At 38.0% G+C, this 16,707-nt stretch overlaps 1 protein-coding gene across 6 annotated transcripts in view; it reads right to left on the bottom strand.

The window, feature by feature from the left end:
- The window catches only part of ARNT2 (aryl hydrocarbon receptor nuclear translocator 2), a 109,622-nt gene that overhangs the window by 50,000 nt on the left and 42,915 nt on the right, over positions 1-16,707 (bottom strand). For 4 of the 6 annotated variants that reach the window (XM_089539073.1, XM_089539070.1, XM_089539071.1 and 1 more), the window contains 3 exons: positions 13,697-13,799; positions 10,033-10,098; positions 7,383-7,468 (listed from right to left, as the gene is read on the bottom strand). In XM_089539073.1, the coding sequence (XP_089395199.1) occupies positions 7,383-7,468; positions 10,033-10,098; positions 13,697-13,799 (255 nt within the window). Of the gene's footprint in view, positions 1-7,373; positions 7,469-10,032; positions 10,099-13,696; positions 13,800-16,707 lie in introns of all 6 variants that reach the window. The other 2 variants (XM_089539072.1, XM_089539069.1) reach the window with 1 other exon arrangement.

Genomic DNA, 16,707 nt, shown 5'->3' on the forward strand with positions numbered 1-16,707 from the left:
CTAAGAATACAGTATGGATTTTTATTGTTACTCGTGTTTACTGAAGATCTCTCTAAGACGTGCGCTAGGTTAGTTTAGTTCTGTAGACCAGAACACTTGTCCTGTTTTCGATTCAACAGTTATAAAAATTCTTTAACTCTCTCTCTCTCTCTCTCTCCATCCAAATATTTTCCATCAATTGTTATGTGATGAACCAAACTGATTAGGGGGGGAAATCATATGGACTGAATAAAAAACAATTTCCTTCACAGAAATATGAGATCATTTAATTGAAAGAGAGGAGTCAAGGGAGACAAATATTTCTTTAAATTCAATTTAGAACTAAAATACCAAGAAGTAGGAAGAGTGCATTTTATTTGCCTACTTCGTGAGTTATATTAATGCAAGCAACACTTTATATGCTATAAGACACACAGAGAGGCAGCAGACAACACAAGCATGTTATCAAAGGTTTGGAGGCTTTTAAACAGAGGCTGGATGTCCATCTGTTGGGGGTGCTTTGACAATGTATTCCTGCATGGCAGAGGGTTGAACTGGATGGTCCTTGTGGTTTCTTCCAACTTTAGATCTATGATTTTAAGACCTGTTACAAACAGGGTGTCTCTTCTTCCTAATGTTATGGTATTGGTTCACCTAATTTATCATAATGTACATTATCTATATGAGAGCCAGCATGGTGTAGTGGTTTGAGTATTGGATTAGGAAACTGGGAAACCAGAGTTTGAATTCCTGCTTGGCCATAGAAACCTACTGGGTGACTTTGGACGCTCAGCCTCAGAGGAAGACAATAGCAACCCCCCTCTGAACAAATTCTGCCAAGAAAACCCTTGCAAAGGTTTGCCTGGGGGGAGGTCACCATAAATCAGAGATAGGCACAGAATAATAACATTATCACATCCTAATAATCTGGAAAAATGAATTTTCATAAAACAAGTTCCTGACAACTTTTAGGGAACCCTAGCAGTTGGCTGGAAAACTGTTTTAATAACCAGTGCCACAGTGCAATGAACCTTTCTTGTGTTTATATTGGGTTTAGTCTGGTACTAGCACAATGTGAACATGGTACTTACAGCAGCCAAGTATTACATTTTGACGTGCAGGAAAAGATATTCTACTTAAATATTCAGAAAAGTATCCTGACATAATACAATAAAATCCGAAATCCATAAAACAATGATACCGTTTTTGGATAAACTAAAGAGCATAAATAAAAAGTTTTTTAAAAATCATACAGGAGAAGAAGAGCAATGATGTTAAGAGTCACAGGCCTACATTTTGTATCAGGTGTTGTTTATGTTGTATTTGTTCTGGAGGGAGCACAGAGACAAAAGGCAGTACAATTTTAAAATGCCATTTCACAGATACTCATGCCTCTCTTCAGCCTTGCAAATGCACTATGCTACTTGGATTAAAAAAAATCCAAAATGATCCAAAATCAAAGCCTCAAAGTATCATAATGGTACTCAAAAAGCTTTGAATTGTGGAGCATTTCAGATTTTGGACAAGGGATGATCACCCTGTAATATTATATATTACTTCTTTGATTTGTTTGAGGTGGTTCAATTGTTTATTATGGTCTTGCTTGGTATGAATGGCCTACAATTAAGCTGTATGTGTCCACAACTTGATCTCCAAGTACTTTAAGACAAACTTTAAACATCTGCAACTTTTCTTAAAACTAAAAAAATAGGAGGACTGAAGTAATCATGAGGCAGTTATGGAAAGAGTTGTCACTTTATAACTCCTTCCACTCATGGAGGAGTACTTCAAGACTGCCAACCTTTTCTCAAGAAGGATAGACTAAAAGGAAAAAAAACCCTTCTTTGGAGGTAATGACCTCCAAACAAAGAGTGGTAAAAGACTGTGAAATTAGGTAATCTGTTTGCTCACTAGAACAAGCATCCTTGTGACTCTGACCTCAGGATGAAGGCAACAGTGGAAAAACTTTAAAAAAAGCCAAAACCAAATCAAACTATAATCTTCCTGCAAAGTGTTATTTGCAGGAAGGGGAGCGTTCTCTTTTTTGATCCCACAAATTCTTATGAGCTGCTGTGGCATTGTTGAGCAGCTGAGTATGTAGCTGGATGAATTTAAGGCTACGAGGTCTGGTTTCATTTAGTTCTGAGACATCTGTTTGGTACTATATAAATAAATAGCATAGGACCTTGAGGAATGCTTGGCAGGCAAAAATGAAAAAAGCATAAAGAAGTAGAAGGGTAAGATTCTGAGAGGTCAACATAATGTTGGGTGGATCTGGACACCAATGAGCACCACAGTTATGAAAGGGTACTGACAGTTCCACATTTGAGGAGTTCCTCAGCAACTCTGGTGGGCTTCCTTTCTATCAATGGTCCCTCCTCCATGAGTCCTAGCAGCTTACCTGGCAATAGGTGGAACAACAGCACACTGATAAGCAACAACTTGTATGAGACTGCCAATGAATACCAAGTGCTGTAGGCTATATTTTAGACAAAAGAACTGGACAAAACCGTATCTTAGTATTTCTTGCCTAAGAAAACCCTATGAAATGCATAAGGTTGCCACAAGTTGACAGGCGACTTGAAGGCACATGCATGCGTATTATATTTTAACAATGGTACCTTTTGTAATTTTAAATTGTTTTTATTATGATTGTTCTTTTAATTTTTTTTAAAATTGCATTATCCATTGTTTTAACTGCATTTTAATTTACACTGTCAGCCACCCTGAGTGCCACATTAGGAGACACTGGGATAGAAATTAAACCAATAAATCAATCAATCAGCAGTTGGCCCTGTCCAGGTACTAAAGGACCAACAGCTACCTGAGAATGCCAGGTGTCACAGCAGTGCTGAAACATATAGCAACTGAAGCAGAAAACAGTTGAAGTAGCAAAACTATATACTGCTTCAGACTGTAGACAGACATATCCATATTTCACCTACCTTAAACATGCAGCTGTCTAAAACAGAAAACTATCAGAATTGGCAAACAGATGGGATAGAAACATGTTTTCCTGTGGTGATAGTTGGCTGGTTGCAAGAAGGTTTTGTTTTTGTATTTAGCCGCATTCAAAAGTAGAATTCCACTTGCATTCTGCAGTGAAGCCTTCTGTTGTAACTGCCTTCCTCCCCAATACATTTTCCACATATACAACACCAAGTTTTGTATATGACAGAAAAATGTACTGGAGCAGGAAGTGAGTACAGGCAAAGCAAGAAAAGACGGGGAGAGGTTAGGAAAGCAGGACTCAGCAGGGAAAGGCTGTGGGTTGGCAGGAGGCACTTAAGATGTGTGGATTCACAAGCAGCAAAGTTAGCTAGATCCTTCAACCTAAAAGAGTCAGAAGCCTCTCTGGTACAAGTCTGAGAGGATACATGTCTGAGAGAGATTACTGTGGTCTCTCAGGATTTTTATGTATTGATCTGGAGGGACAAGGCTCTTAACCTTGGAGACATCTATACTGGACACAATATTCATTCCTGCAAAAGAAGATCTAAACATTATGTTCTACATAGTATTTTTGCTGAATAAGACATTTCCTAAATAAGAGAGAGTATTCTTAGATCCTTCCACCTGATCCATATATATATATATATATATATATATATCGCAAAGCATATGGGAAGAAAATGTTTTAACTTTATGACTTGCATTGAATACTTTGAGATAATACTATATACAGCTTTTGCTTGCAATAACAGTAGCAGTTACAAGAAAGCTATTCAGATATGAGAGGTTTTATTTTGAATTCCTCAAAGTTCTGGTGCAAGTCCAAGAAAAGCATTGCTACGAAGCCTAGTTTCAAGATATTGGCCTCTGCACTCAAAACAGGTTGTCCTAAACTGTTCTTAAGGCTCACGCAAAGCAAGCAAAAGACAGAAGACTGCTTTTCCCCATACCTGATCTTAATAGGCATAATTTCATTATAGGGCAGAGGAATGTTAACAAATTCAATTTCCTTTGCACTCAACATTTTATTTCATATACTTTTACTATTCACAGATGTCACCATTGGCATATGCCCTGACTCTGGCTCAAAGCTACATAGCCAAAAGAATAAACCAAGTTTCCCACTCCTCTTGTGCAGTTTAAGGTAAAGTCAAGGAGCTGTGTGACACTCTCTAGAACACAAATAAGGCAAAGCATGGTTAAACATGCAAAGTGTGGCTTAATAATCAAGAAATTGCATGGTGTAACATAATGTTAGGGACAAAACTTTCTTCTTATACTAAGGTTGGCTAAGGCTAGCTACTGAAGATGCCAATCAGGCCTTCTCAGTCATTCATTTTGCAGCCTTTTGAGCAATCTAGTGATACTTTTTTGAAACAAGTCATCACTGTTTATGAAACAAGGCTCTATCGCTATGATCCAGACAAACAACAGTCCTTGCAGTGGTGGCATCAGGTTCTCCACAGCTGAAGAAAGCCAAAATTCAAAAGTCAGCAGGAAAGATCATGGCCACAGTTTTTGGGATAAGGAAGGTATTTTGATGACTATCTTTGGAAAGTTCAAACAGTTCATACAGAATGCTACTCTAATTTGATGTACTGATTAAAGGAGGCACTGAAGGAAAAAGAGTGAGGGGGAAAGGCATCCTCCTTTTGCAAGACAATACACTTGCTCACAGGACTGGCAAGAAAATGGATGTTTTGACCATCCACCATGTTCACCAGATCTTGCTCCATGTGATCATTTGCTATTTCCAAACCTTATGAAGAGTTTGAAAGGAAGGTGATAGCAGCAGAGCAGTATTTCAGTGACCATCAGAAAATTTTTTTGGAAGTGGCAAAGAAACTTGAGAAACAGTGTGCCAAGTATGTTGAACTCTAGGGAGAATGTGTGGAATACCACTTACGTTCCATGGCTCCGGATCATTCTTTTCTTGGCCAGGGGGAGAACTTTTCAGCACTTATTCATAAAGGTCTACATGTTCCCCAAACCCAGATTTATTAGCTCTTGCTTCATTTTAGTAGAAGGCAGTAGGAAAAGAGGAAGACAGCATTTACAAGGAAACCATGGCCCTGAATTTGGCAGCAGGGCTGTTGATGAGTGATTTGGAAGCCCCTCATTAATAGGGTTGCTGTATGTCCAAGTCAACATTGTGACAGTTAACAAGAACAACTTTTCAGCTTTCTGGTAGATGCTATTCATGTGACAACTGCTGAAATGCTCTCTTCTCTGGAACTATTCACCTGAGAACTATAACAGCAAATAACAAAACCAAAACCAAAATTCTGATAAAAGTGGCATAGCCAGCCTGATAAATTTAAGGAACTGTCAGCACTCAGCTCCCAGCTCTGCTCTCCTACACCCAGGCTGGGAGGTTCCTTCTGATAAGGAAGCAGAGCTGCACCCTATCTGGATAGTTTCCAACTTCCCAGTAGCTCAGTTTAAGGAAACGGGATGAGGCCGTTGACAGGATGGTCAACACTTGTAGCTGATTGCTTGCTAGCTAAGCATTATACTGTATCTGTGGATTTAACCCTTGATTTCTATTCCAATATTTCCTTGTGAGTAAAAGTGGGTGAGCTTGTTGCAGCCTGACAGCGGAATTCAATTTGAGAGAAATCCTCAGGGCCTCATTGCAGTGGTGAGCCAAAGGCAAAAATTAAAGAATAATGGCATATTAAAGTTAAAAGCTCTTGCTGACAGTAACAGAGCTTTAAATAAGGTATTTCTGCCTTTCAGAATGGGAAAAAGTACAGTGGGCTCTTGATATCCACTGGACCCGCCCACGGATACCAAAATGCATGGCTGCTCAAGTCCCTTTATATGGCTGGATGACATTCTATGCTGTTCCTGACTTCTATAGATCCTTGAACTTGCAAAGTGCTTCAGCTAAGTGCAGTCGCTGACAGTGTTCTCTCTCTATTGATAAACAATACTCTGGTTGCTGTTTAGCAAAAATACATGTAACTTTTCGGATAAGGGATACTTAATCTGTAATTCATATTGGATTATGCTGATATCATGTCTTTCCTCCAAAGAGATCACAACATCATATGGAGTCTCCCCCACTCCATTATTTATTTATTTAATTACATTATTTATACCCCGCCCTTCAGCCCTAATGGCTCTCAAACTCTTAGAAGTACATTATATTCTCAAACTCTTAGAAGTTGGGTCAGAATAATAGAAAGTGACAGTCACCCAGCAAGTCCTATGGCCCAAGAGAAACTGGACATATTTCGCGTTCTAGTTTAGCACTTTAATTATTATCTCACACTAGTTTTGAAAATGCCCCATGTTTAGGTCCTGACATCTCAAGTCAAGGGACCCAGCAAATGATTTAAACAAACAATCAAACAAACAGGGAGCCAGCATGGCATAGTGGTTTAAGTGTTGGACTGTGACTCTGGAGACTAGGAGGCACACAACAAACAAAAACAACCAGAGATAATACCAGATCAGACAAAGACCTATGCTAAGGATAGCTGCCTCTATTCCAATATTTTTCTGTTGATTCTTTCTTGAAAAATGAAAATGAAATGTTTTTGTTATTTACAGTAACTGAAATGCCTTGCTAGTGCCAACTGGATGTGCAAAAGAAGAATTCTGGGCTAACTCCACCACCGCTCCCACATTTTCTCTTGCTTCCATGTGATATGAATTAGGCTAATTTTGTTTGCTTCCGAAGTGCCAGAAAAATACACATCATGTCCACATACGCACGCAAAACAAATGCACTATATACCACAGAACTGTCAGCGAGACAGACAAGATTATGCCATTGATCAGAAATATGTAGAACCATTAACTAAATTCAGCTTAAAGAGGCATATGATTTTAGTATGGTTAGATTCCTGGCACTGACAGCCCATGGGAGAGGAAAGAAAAAATACCACCATCACTTATTAATGTTTGTGGTTATGTTGCACTCAAACAACAAAAGGAGCAAGACAACTCATGTTCTGATTCATATCAGCAGGAGATGTCAGGGGCAAGAGAAGTTTTTCAGTCCATTAAATGGTTAGGTCAGCCAAACCATCCCTTAACAACCTTGGACAGGATCTTCTCTTCGTCTCCTGTTGTTTTCCACATTTTCCCAGATGTAAATATCCCCATCTGCAATACTGAGTTACTGGGGTGTTTTTAGAAGAGTGCAATTAGACCAAGAAATGAAAATGTCACTCCCAGCAGCCTTTGTTCAAAACAGGAAAAGCTTACTCAGGAGATGGAATATACAATGGATGTGATCCAACAACTTGAGTGTATGATGCAGGATTGCCTTTGAACAACAGCTACCCCCATTACCCTGCCCCATTCTATTATTACAAACTGTTTTTGAAACTCCCTTCAGCTTCAGAATTGGTTTACTGTTCAGGATAATGGCTGCTATCATAAAACAACAACAACAATAAAGATATGAAAGATTAAAAATTATGCCTTGCCTATTTTACCTGCCGGAGGCCAGGCCTTGATGTAACCAGTACAGTGGACTACTGCATACTGGGCTTCCCCTTCTTTCACTGGGCCAAGGCCATTCCTAAGAAGAAATAAGACAATTCATATATTAAATCAGCAAGGCTGTCAAACTCATTAACTATGGTGCTTTTAAAAATGTTCTGAGAATTAAATTGCTCTATGCTTGCATCCTTTGAATTACAATGGGCTCTTGCTGTCTGTTGTTGTTGTTGTTATTATTATTATTATTATTATTATTAACCTTTATTTATAAAGCGCTGTAAATTTACACAGTGCTGTACATACAATCTTTTTAATTGGACGGTTCCCTGCCCTCAGGCTTACAATCTAAAAAGACACGACACAAAGGGAGTGGTGGTGGGGAAGGGGCCTCTCTAGTAGGATAAAACATATAAAATACATAGCAATATAGGAAATGATTCAATAAAACAGGCAACAAAAGAACATCAAATAGCAAGTGACAATTATGCAATGCGTCTGCTGAGGTTTGGTTCCAAGACCGCCCCCCCCCATACCAAAATCCATGGATGCAACAATGATGCCCCTTATATAAAATGATGCCCCTTATATAAAATGGCCAAATCAAGGTTTACGTTTTGGATTTAAAAAAAAATGTTTTCAAACTGTGGACAGTTGAATCCACTGATAAAGAATCTGTGGATAAGGAGAGCCAACTATATAACGACACAAATGATACTTAATTATATCAGTTGTATATTTTAATATAAATGAACATTATTATATAAAATGTTTGTATTTTTTTAATTCAAAGTGCCCTATACAGTATAAAAATATTTATTCCTATGCTTCAAAATTACACTTAAAATGCAATCCCACACATGTCATCTCAGAAGAAATTCCCACTGCATTCAGTGTAATGGACTTCCATGAAACTGTTCAGCTCTAAAAGAGGATTATACAAATTCAAAAATACAAGTCTACTAATGGCCAGTAGTCACAATGGTCAGTACACCTATACAGGGAATAACTATGATTCTGTATATCAGCTGCTCAATACTATAAGCAGGAGGTTTTATTGAACAAATGTATTAGTCTTGCACATCTATCTGGCTGCTGTGCAATTATGCAACTAACTAGCTGCTGTGGGAACAAAATGCTGGACTAGACCAGACCCTGGAAAGCTATTTGTTAAATGTAATTAATTACTGTTCCAAGCCACCCTCCAAATCACTGGCCATAGTTACAATTATAAAGTAACTCTTGCTCCTCAAACGTAAGTCCAATACTAATATTTATTATGTAAAAATATTTTAAATGCTTTGCAAACAAACAGAACTTCCAAACAAAACAATATTTTTGTTACTGTAAAAAAAGAACAGGGAAATCTACACACTGCTGGCTTATGGTACAAAACTCACTTAAACAGTGAACACTTGATCACTATGAAAGTAACTAAAATGATCACTACAAAAGGAGAAAGTCATTCTTCATAACACTACAATTAGATATAACTTATCAATGTTTATGTTTCTAGACAAATAATTTACTTACAAGTTAATAATTTGTAATTAGATATTTCCAAGCCTTGGATTCAAACTTTGGTCTGATTAGTGGTAGCCTGTGGCTTCCACTGGGATGGTCAATCCACTTTGGGTTTGAGTTCAACCTTTATTAGGAGGTTCAGTACTTTGGATAGTTCCTTTAAAGTCTGGACTAAACCCAGAGTAGATTTACCACCTCATTGACTAGAGAGCCAGCAGCCACCATTGGGGCTGATCCAGCAGTGAGCTCTTCTTTTCTTCTTGTGCATATAACACTACAGGCTATTATGACAACTCAAATTTAAACCTGCATCTATGGACAAGCAGTAAGTCAAAATACACAAGAACAGAAAACAGATGAGACCATTTTAAACACACTTACAATCCTGTAATACACAAAAAGCAAAAACACTTAGGCAACACTAAGGACAAATTGTGGTTTACTAAGTAAAAACATGAGTGGCTTTCGTTCACCATAATTCCATTCTTCTGCCAATTTCTTAATTCAAATGCTCTGTTAAAATTCAGCCTGCACCTTGGCACAGCTATAGAATTCTTTCACCTCTATACATCAAGTATTAATTCCAGCTTGGAAAAGTGGCTATTCTGTCTATGGGGTAGTGCGAATTGTTGTCCAAAGAAGTGACCTTTTGACATTCTGGTGGTGGTGGTTGTGTGTCTCCAAGTCATTTCTGACTTATAGCAATCCTAAGGCAAATGAACCTATCACAAAGTTTTCTTGGCAAGATTTGTCCAGAGAGGGTTTGCCACTTCTTTCTTTTGAGGATGAAAAAGTGTGACTTACCCAAGGATACCTATTAGGTTTCCATAACCAAGCAGAGACTCTGTTCCAGAGTCTTAGTCCAACCTTCAGATCACTACACTCTGCTGGCTTTCTTTCTTTCTAGTGCTAATACCCTTCCCTTTAGCATGAAAAGCTTATTTGTGGGCAGCCAAAATATGGAGACTTGTGAGATGCTCCAAGAGGCTATCACTGGTCTACAAGTTCTAAGATTGTCTAGTCTGTGAAAGCACCTAAAAGGATTGCATAATGTCTCTTGGGTCTCAGACCTAATGAGATGAATACTAAAGAGACCCATATCAAAGTAAGAAAGACACCTACCTGTATCTTTTTCGCATGGTAGTTATTCTGTTCAGAGGTAAGTGATCTAGTGGAGCATTTCCACACCTGGAATGGAAGCAGCACATCAACAAATTCAGTAACATCACCAGACTTCATATGAAGAAGAGAAAAAATAAGAACAGCAGGTGCAGCCAAGAAAAAATTCACAGATGGTTTTAAGTCATTGTAGTTAAGCTGAGAACAATATTTTTAAAAAAAAAATTAAAAAAAACCCACTCCCTTTCTATCTATTATATTTTTCTTGATCTCTTTTTTTATTACATTCCAGATATTCTTACTCCAATTCGGAAAGGTGAAGAAAAATGTGACAAGGATATGGCTTTTAAACTCAGGTCAAAGCCACAAATAGCCTTTAGCTTACATGCCATGTTCATGACTCATGGGAGGGGGCGGTATATATTATCATATGTAATAAATACATGTTATCTATTTTATAGTGCATTTGCAGAGCAAACTTATAAATGAACATCTTTGAAATTAACACAGACTGGGAATAGAATGCTCTATCCATTGCTGCTACATAGGCAGAGTCCCTCTGGCTAACAGCCTGTTCTGTACTTAAAGCTCAGTACATCAACGCTGAATATACTTTTAGAGGAAGAATGAACATAAGGGTTGAAGAATTCCAAGTATTTTTTTTAGGTCAAAGAAGAATTAAACCACAGCCCACAGGCCCTAAATAATCTTAGTTATTCCCATGTGATATGACTGAGAAAAAAAGTATTTTTAAAGACAGTCTCCACAAAAGTTTGAAAATTGCAAAAATGAAGATGTTCCCAAAATTTGCTCATGTGACTAAAGTTAATCAGTGATTAATTCTTTTCCTTTCAACATGCTTTTTAAAACAAAGAATATTGTTTTGTTGAGAAACAAAAATAACCACAATTCCATTTCATTGCGAAATGTTTGATTCCAGAAGTACTGTTTTAAATAATCACAAATTAAGATGACACAAAGGAGCACATTCCAGTGGTTAATGTGATGTAGGATTTTTCTGAGCAAGGACAGGGGAAAATTAAGCTCTGATAAACACAGTTGTGGAAAGGCTATGAGATGGTGATTTCTTCGTTCATTGAAGGGGGGGGGATCCAAATTTAAATTTAATGGCATGTTAATGAAAACAAGCACAACAGAGTTTTCTTTCTTTCTTTTTAAAGAATAAAGCTACTTTGGGGTTGGCAATCATCCATCTCTATAAATATTGTACATTTGTAGCACATCTTGGGATAAAAACAAGGATGAAGTATGTTTTCCATTATCTGCTGAAAAGCTTGGGTAGTGATATAAAAAGTGATGCTTGAACAAAGAAACCTGCCTTATAGTTAGTAAGCCCATTTAGAGTTAAGCTCAATACTGTAGTTGACCTACAGTGACAGCAGTCCTCTGGAATCAGCTAGCTTAACCATGGATTCATCAGACATCTTGTATCTTAAAACATGGTTAGGGCAACTATTGGTTATGCACACGGAGGCAATAGTCAGAAATCTTTCTAGGAGCAACTGGTTTGATCACAGAAGATTGTACTGAAAAAATTACTGCCTACTGAGGTATGGAAAAAGGGAAAATTTAATTTTTCTGCACTCCAGATGTACATTTGTCTTAACAAATGAACACACACACACACACACACACACACACACACACACACACACACAATGTAGTCCTCCAAGACAATGATATATCTGCAGGACCAAATTCTAGTCATTCATGGACTACATTCCAAAAACAAAACAAAAAAACCCTAGGGCCACAAATATCCTGTCTTGTAAAGACCGGGTACATTTTAGATGCAGGCGATATAAAACATGTAACAACCAATGTGCCATTCCTCTTCTTTTTGGCCAAAATATGATGTAATAATGGGAACCTTCCATGGAAATGACCACACCCCTCTTGGGATTCATTATAATGAAGAAAGGGAAAGTTGAGGGCAATCATATGTACATTCTGGTGTTTTAAGAAAGCTGGACTCAATAAGCTTAAGGATACACTGAGTGAGATTCCATGGTCAGAAATATTAAAAGCAAAGGGAGTTTGTGATGGATGGGAGTTTCTTAAAGTTGAAGGCAATTCATAAACAGTTATAGCAAGGAACAAAATTGGGAGGCATCCAAAGCACAACGGTTGCATAACGAGCTTTTGAATGAGTTGAGATTTAGCGAGACACATGTAGAAAATGGAAGCAAATCCTCAAGAGGAGTACCCAATATTTGGAAGGAGACGGTTAGGTCAGCTAAAGCTAAGAATATGAGCTTGCGAGAGAGGATAAAATAATTAAAAAGAGGGCTTAGGGCTATGTTTGGAGGAAGAGGAAGAACAAGGAATCGTTGGATCTGATGCACAGAGAAGGCAGAAAAAAATCCACTGGGCAAAAAGAGAAAATGGGTAACTACTCAACTCCTACTTTGCCTCCATCCTCTCCTGAAAGACAGGAAAAAAAGGTTTTTACTGTTAGAACTGTCCAACAATGGAATAGATTGCCTTAAAGGCTGGTGAACTGCTCATCTTTGGAGGTCTTCAAATAACAGTGTAATGGCCATCTTTCAAGAGTGCTTTCATAGTATATACCTGCATGGCAGGAGGCTGGAGTATTTGGCCCTTGTGACCCCTTACAACTCTATGAAGCTTGTCTTGGCCTTCAAAAAGGGAGGAAAAGGAGCAACATTTAATTGGTTGACTTGAAAGTGATAACCAGGAAAAGTTCTAGACCACAGCATTAAAGAATTGGACTGTCAGCACTTGGAAATGAATGTTATGATTACTGAGAGATAGTATTGGTTTCTCAATACCACATCATATAGCATAATTTTATCTCTTTTTCTGACAGAGTTAAAATCTTGGCAGACCAGAGAGTATTGTGATGGAGTGTTTCTGGATTTCAGCAAAGCTTCTGAAAAGTTCAGACTTCAACTTTATGATTATCCTGAATAAAGTGAAAAGTGGGGTGCCACATGTTATTCAGCATGTTTCTAAGTGACTTGGAACCAGGATAGGTTGCTCGTTAAATCTGCAGATGGCATCAACTAGGGTGAGGTAGCTAATACTTCAGAAGACAATCAGGAATCAAGATGGCTTTAACCGACTATTGAACTAGCCAAATCACTCAGAATGAATTTCAACAGATACATGTAAAACTTTACAATTTAAGTGACCAATAAAGTAAAGAGCATGGAAACTAAGCCTTAAATTTAGTGGTTAATGGAACTGTGTATATTTAACCTGCAGAAACTGAAGGTGTTACAGTCTTCAAATATGAAAGGGTGTTACATGGTGGTGCAAACTTGTTTTCTACTGCTCCAGAAGATAGGATATACACTATCCTAGTGTATTCAAACTGCAAGAAAGGAGATTCTGACTAAACATTACAAAGAACCTTGAGACAAGTAAGAGCTGGTCAATGTTGAACGGAGTACTTTGGACTCCGTTTCACTTGAGTTTTTTAAACAGAAATTGGATGGTCATCTCTCAAGAATGCCTTAACTATAGATCACTGGAGTGACAGGGTTCAAACTGACCCCTTCCAATTGAACAGTTCTACAGATTGTGCAGATAGCATAAATAGCTTGTGCCATATTCTGGTTTGTAGACTACAGTAGTAACAAGAAATAAATAGTGCATCAAATGATTGCTTGAAACCATATACCTCATTCTACAGATGAATGAACGCCTTGATCCCATGCACATTCTCATTGAGGACTGCTGGCCTTCTTTTTTTACTGTCCCCGTCTTCAAATCCAGAATCCTCCCTAAAAATATTCAGTGGGAGAGAAGAGAGAAAACAATAAAGAATGAATGAGTGAGCCTCAAATGCACCAATTTCACTCATTATGCCCATCATTTAAAAACAGGTGACTTTCTAATGGTAGCCATGTAAAATTCTATCTGCGTGTGATAAAAGAGTGCAGACATATTTCGCAGAGCAAATGCCGCAGATTTGAATTGTATTTTTCTCCAGTGCAAAATACTGCACTTCATGTTCTTGCAGACTGTGACAAAAGAAAAGCACCACTTTAAAGGAAGGAAAGGAGCCAGTGAATGAGAAACACACAGAGGTCAAATGAAAAATAAGAAAGAAAAAAAGTGCAGAAAGGTAATCTTAGAGATTCAGATTTCACATCCAATCCCTACTAGAAACCTGCAGTGGCCATATTTGTGAAAAATGAATGGAAATCCTGAAATTCCCATCCTCAGACAAGACATCACAAATCATTTTGCATCACTTCCTTTTTACTTTTGCACAGCATAACTGTATACATGCACAGACAAGTACAATGTTGCAACAATGAAAGTTTAAAACCTCATTTTAACTAGGGGTGCTTACTAAACACTGGATGTTGGAGTCTAAAGCATAGTTGGGAACTTTTCCATGTGATTCCTTGGCAAAGACCTCTCTGAAATACCATATATACTTGACTATATCAAAGGCAGTTTCTGGGGCCAAAATTATGGATTTTGGTAAGACCCATGGATAAGTCAAGAGTAAAACTTAGAGGCATGCAAGGAAGGATGAAGCAAAGGAAAACCATGCTTAAGAACTTACAAATTTATGGCAAACAAATGTTTTGCTCACCCTAAAGGCTGGATAGATGAGGGTCAGTGCTTCTTTTAGGTGCTCCTGGAATGGACTAAGCTCTCGCCTTTCACCTCAGTGAAAGGGTAGTTCCTTTTTTTTTGGGGGGGGGGGGGGTAAGAATTAAAGTAACCTACTTAAATTGACCCATGGAGAAGTCAACCCAAGATTTTGGGATCAATTTTTTGACTAAAATTTCTAGACTTATACATGAATATATACAGTAATCCCCAGCGTGCAATTGTCACTGGATTAGAAACTGGCCTCACGTCTGAACAAAAACAGTTCAGATCTCTGGAATGGTATGGATTCCTTGTCAATAAAATAGTGCTACATGAGTTATTTATGTTAGTAGACTGCTGTTGAGAGTTCTTTGGAGAAACATACTGATATGTTTGCAATGAGTAAGAAAATAAGCTGATAGCCATTCACACTGGTATGAAGTAAAACAAAGATTCTCTAATTTTATTTAACAGTGGCACAAATTAGTGGCACAATGGTTTATAACATTTATTTAAAACAATAGAGTGATCTGAAACAAACAGCTAGTTCCTTGCATATGGAACTAAATGAAATGAACCAGTACAGATCAGCAATGGATACCTGCACAGTCATACTTATTCACATAAACAGAAGAAAAAGAACCAAATCAAAACAAGTGTGTTTTATACAGTCGTATGAAACCATGCATATTAGAAAAACAATTCCCAGTAATGAAAAAATGCCTTTCACACAAGCAAAAAAATATGCTTAATGCTATGATCAAATCACATTCTGGAAAATGTGCATGGCTCCCTCCTGCTTTGCTCCCACTGCTAGACAGTTATGAAAGACATAATTGTCTCCATGTGACAGATATTTTGGCAGGCAACACCTTAATGCAGCATGCTACCCACTGCCATATTTTTGACCATTACATCTTCACTTTGGAATGTCTTTAGAAGACGTCTCAAAAGTATTAGTGCATGAGCTAGGTCTTGCCCCCAAATTATACTCTATGTACCCCAGTGACCTACTTGAGGTGTGACTCAGAAGACTATTTATGGCCAGGGAAAGGATGACAGGGATCTCAAACAATTCTTAGTTGTTAATGTTTGTCGAAACACGAGACAGAGGGCTGATTCTCATTATACTCAATGAAGACAGTAATAATCAAGCAATCATACCACAGAAGTCCCCAGAGTATAACAGTTAAGTAACACAAGCTTAGGAGGATATGAAATCTACCATGACTCCTGCTCATAATCTTGCAGTCATCTTCCAAGCTTCATCTGCCTATGAATGCAGCTTGGTTCAAATGGAGAATATGCAGAGTGTACAATTCTACTTTAAACTTTGACAATATACTGCTTTCTTACTTTAGATCTTATCATTTCCTTAGTAGAGAAACCTGGCCAGATGGGTGCATCTTTCGTTATCTAATCAAGCAAGAAAGGATGTTGGGGAAAGAATGGAGTGGGAGACAGAATGGCAGAACAATTTTTCTGGCATATATGCTTCATTGGGTAATGCCTGTGGGTTGTAACCTAGCAATTCAATGGCTATTTCAAGCACTAATTCAGAACTGGATCTGTGTGTTCTCAAAAACTCTATTTTGTTGTCCCTATTTGACTGTGGCCTCTGAGAGGATTTCTTCTATCATCTTTCCAAGTCCAGGGGCCAGCCTATACCTCTGTTTTTGTAGCATTGGCATTGGGAGGATAGGGAAGTAAAGGAGGAGAAAAACAGACTTTCAGTGTTGGGTTACACAGCTGTGTGTCTGCAGTAAAGAAAACAATAAAGCTTGACCTGGGGAAGAATGAGATTCTGCTCTAGGTGACCCTATTGTAGTTGTGTGTGCTTACATACAACAGGTAAGGTAAACTTCTACCTCCAGGCAGCTCCAGAATTACTGAGTATGTGTGAAGAGCAAAACAGAAAGAAAAAGGAAAAGCAGATTAGCTGGCCTCACCAGTTGCCCTAGTATGCTGGAAAAAAAGCATAGATCCATAAGTTGCACCACCAAAATGGAAATCACAAGAAAATGATAGGCTATTGAAAGAAAGAAAAAATCATCCTGGCATGCATTTTGGAAGAAGCTTACA

Source organism: Sceloporus occidentalis, unplaced genomic scaffold, assembly GCF_023333645.1.
Source record: "Sceloporus occidentalis isolate IW3139 unplaced genomic scaffold, rSceOcc1.0.p SCAF_9, whole genome shotgun sequence".
NCBI classification, from domain to species: domain Eukaryota; kingdom Metazoa; phylum Chordata; class Lepidosauria; order Squamata; family Phrynosomatidae; genus Sceloporus; species Sceloporus occidentalis.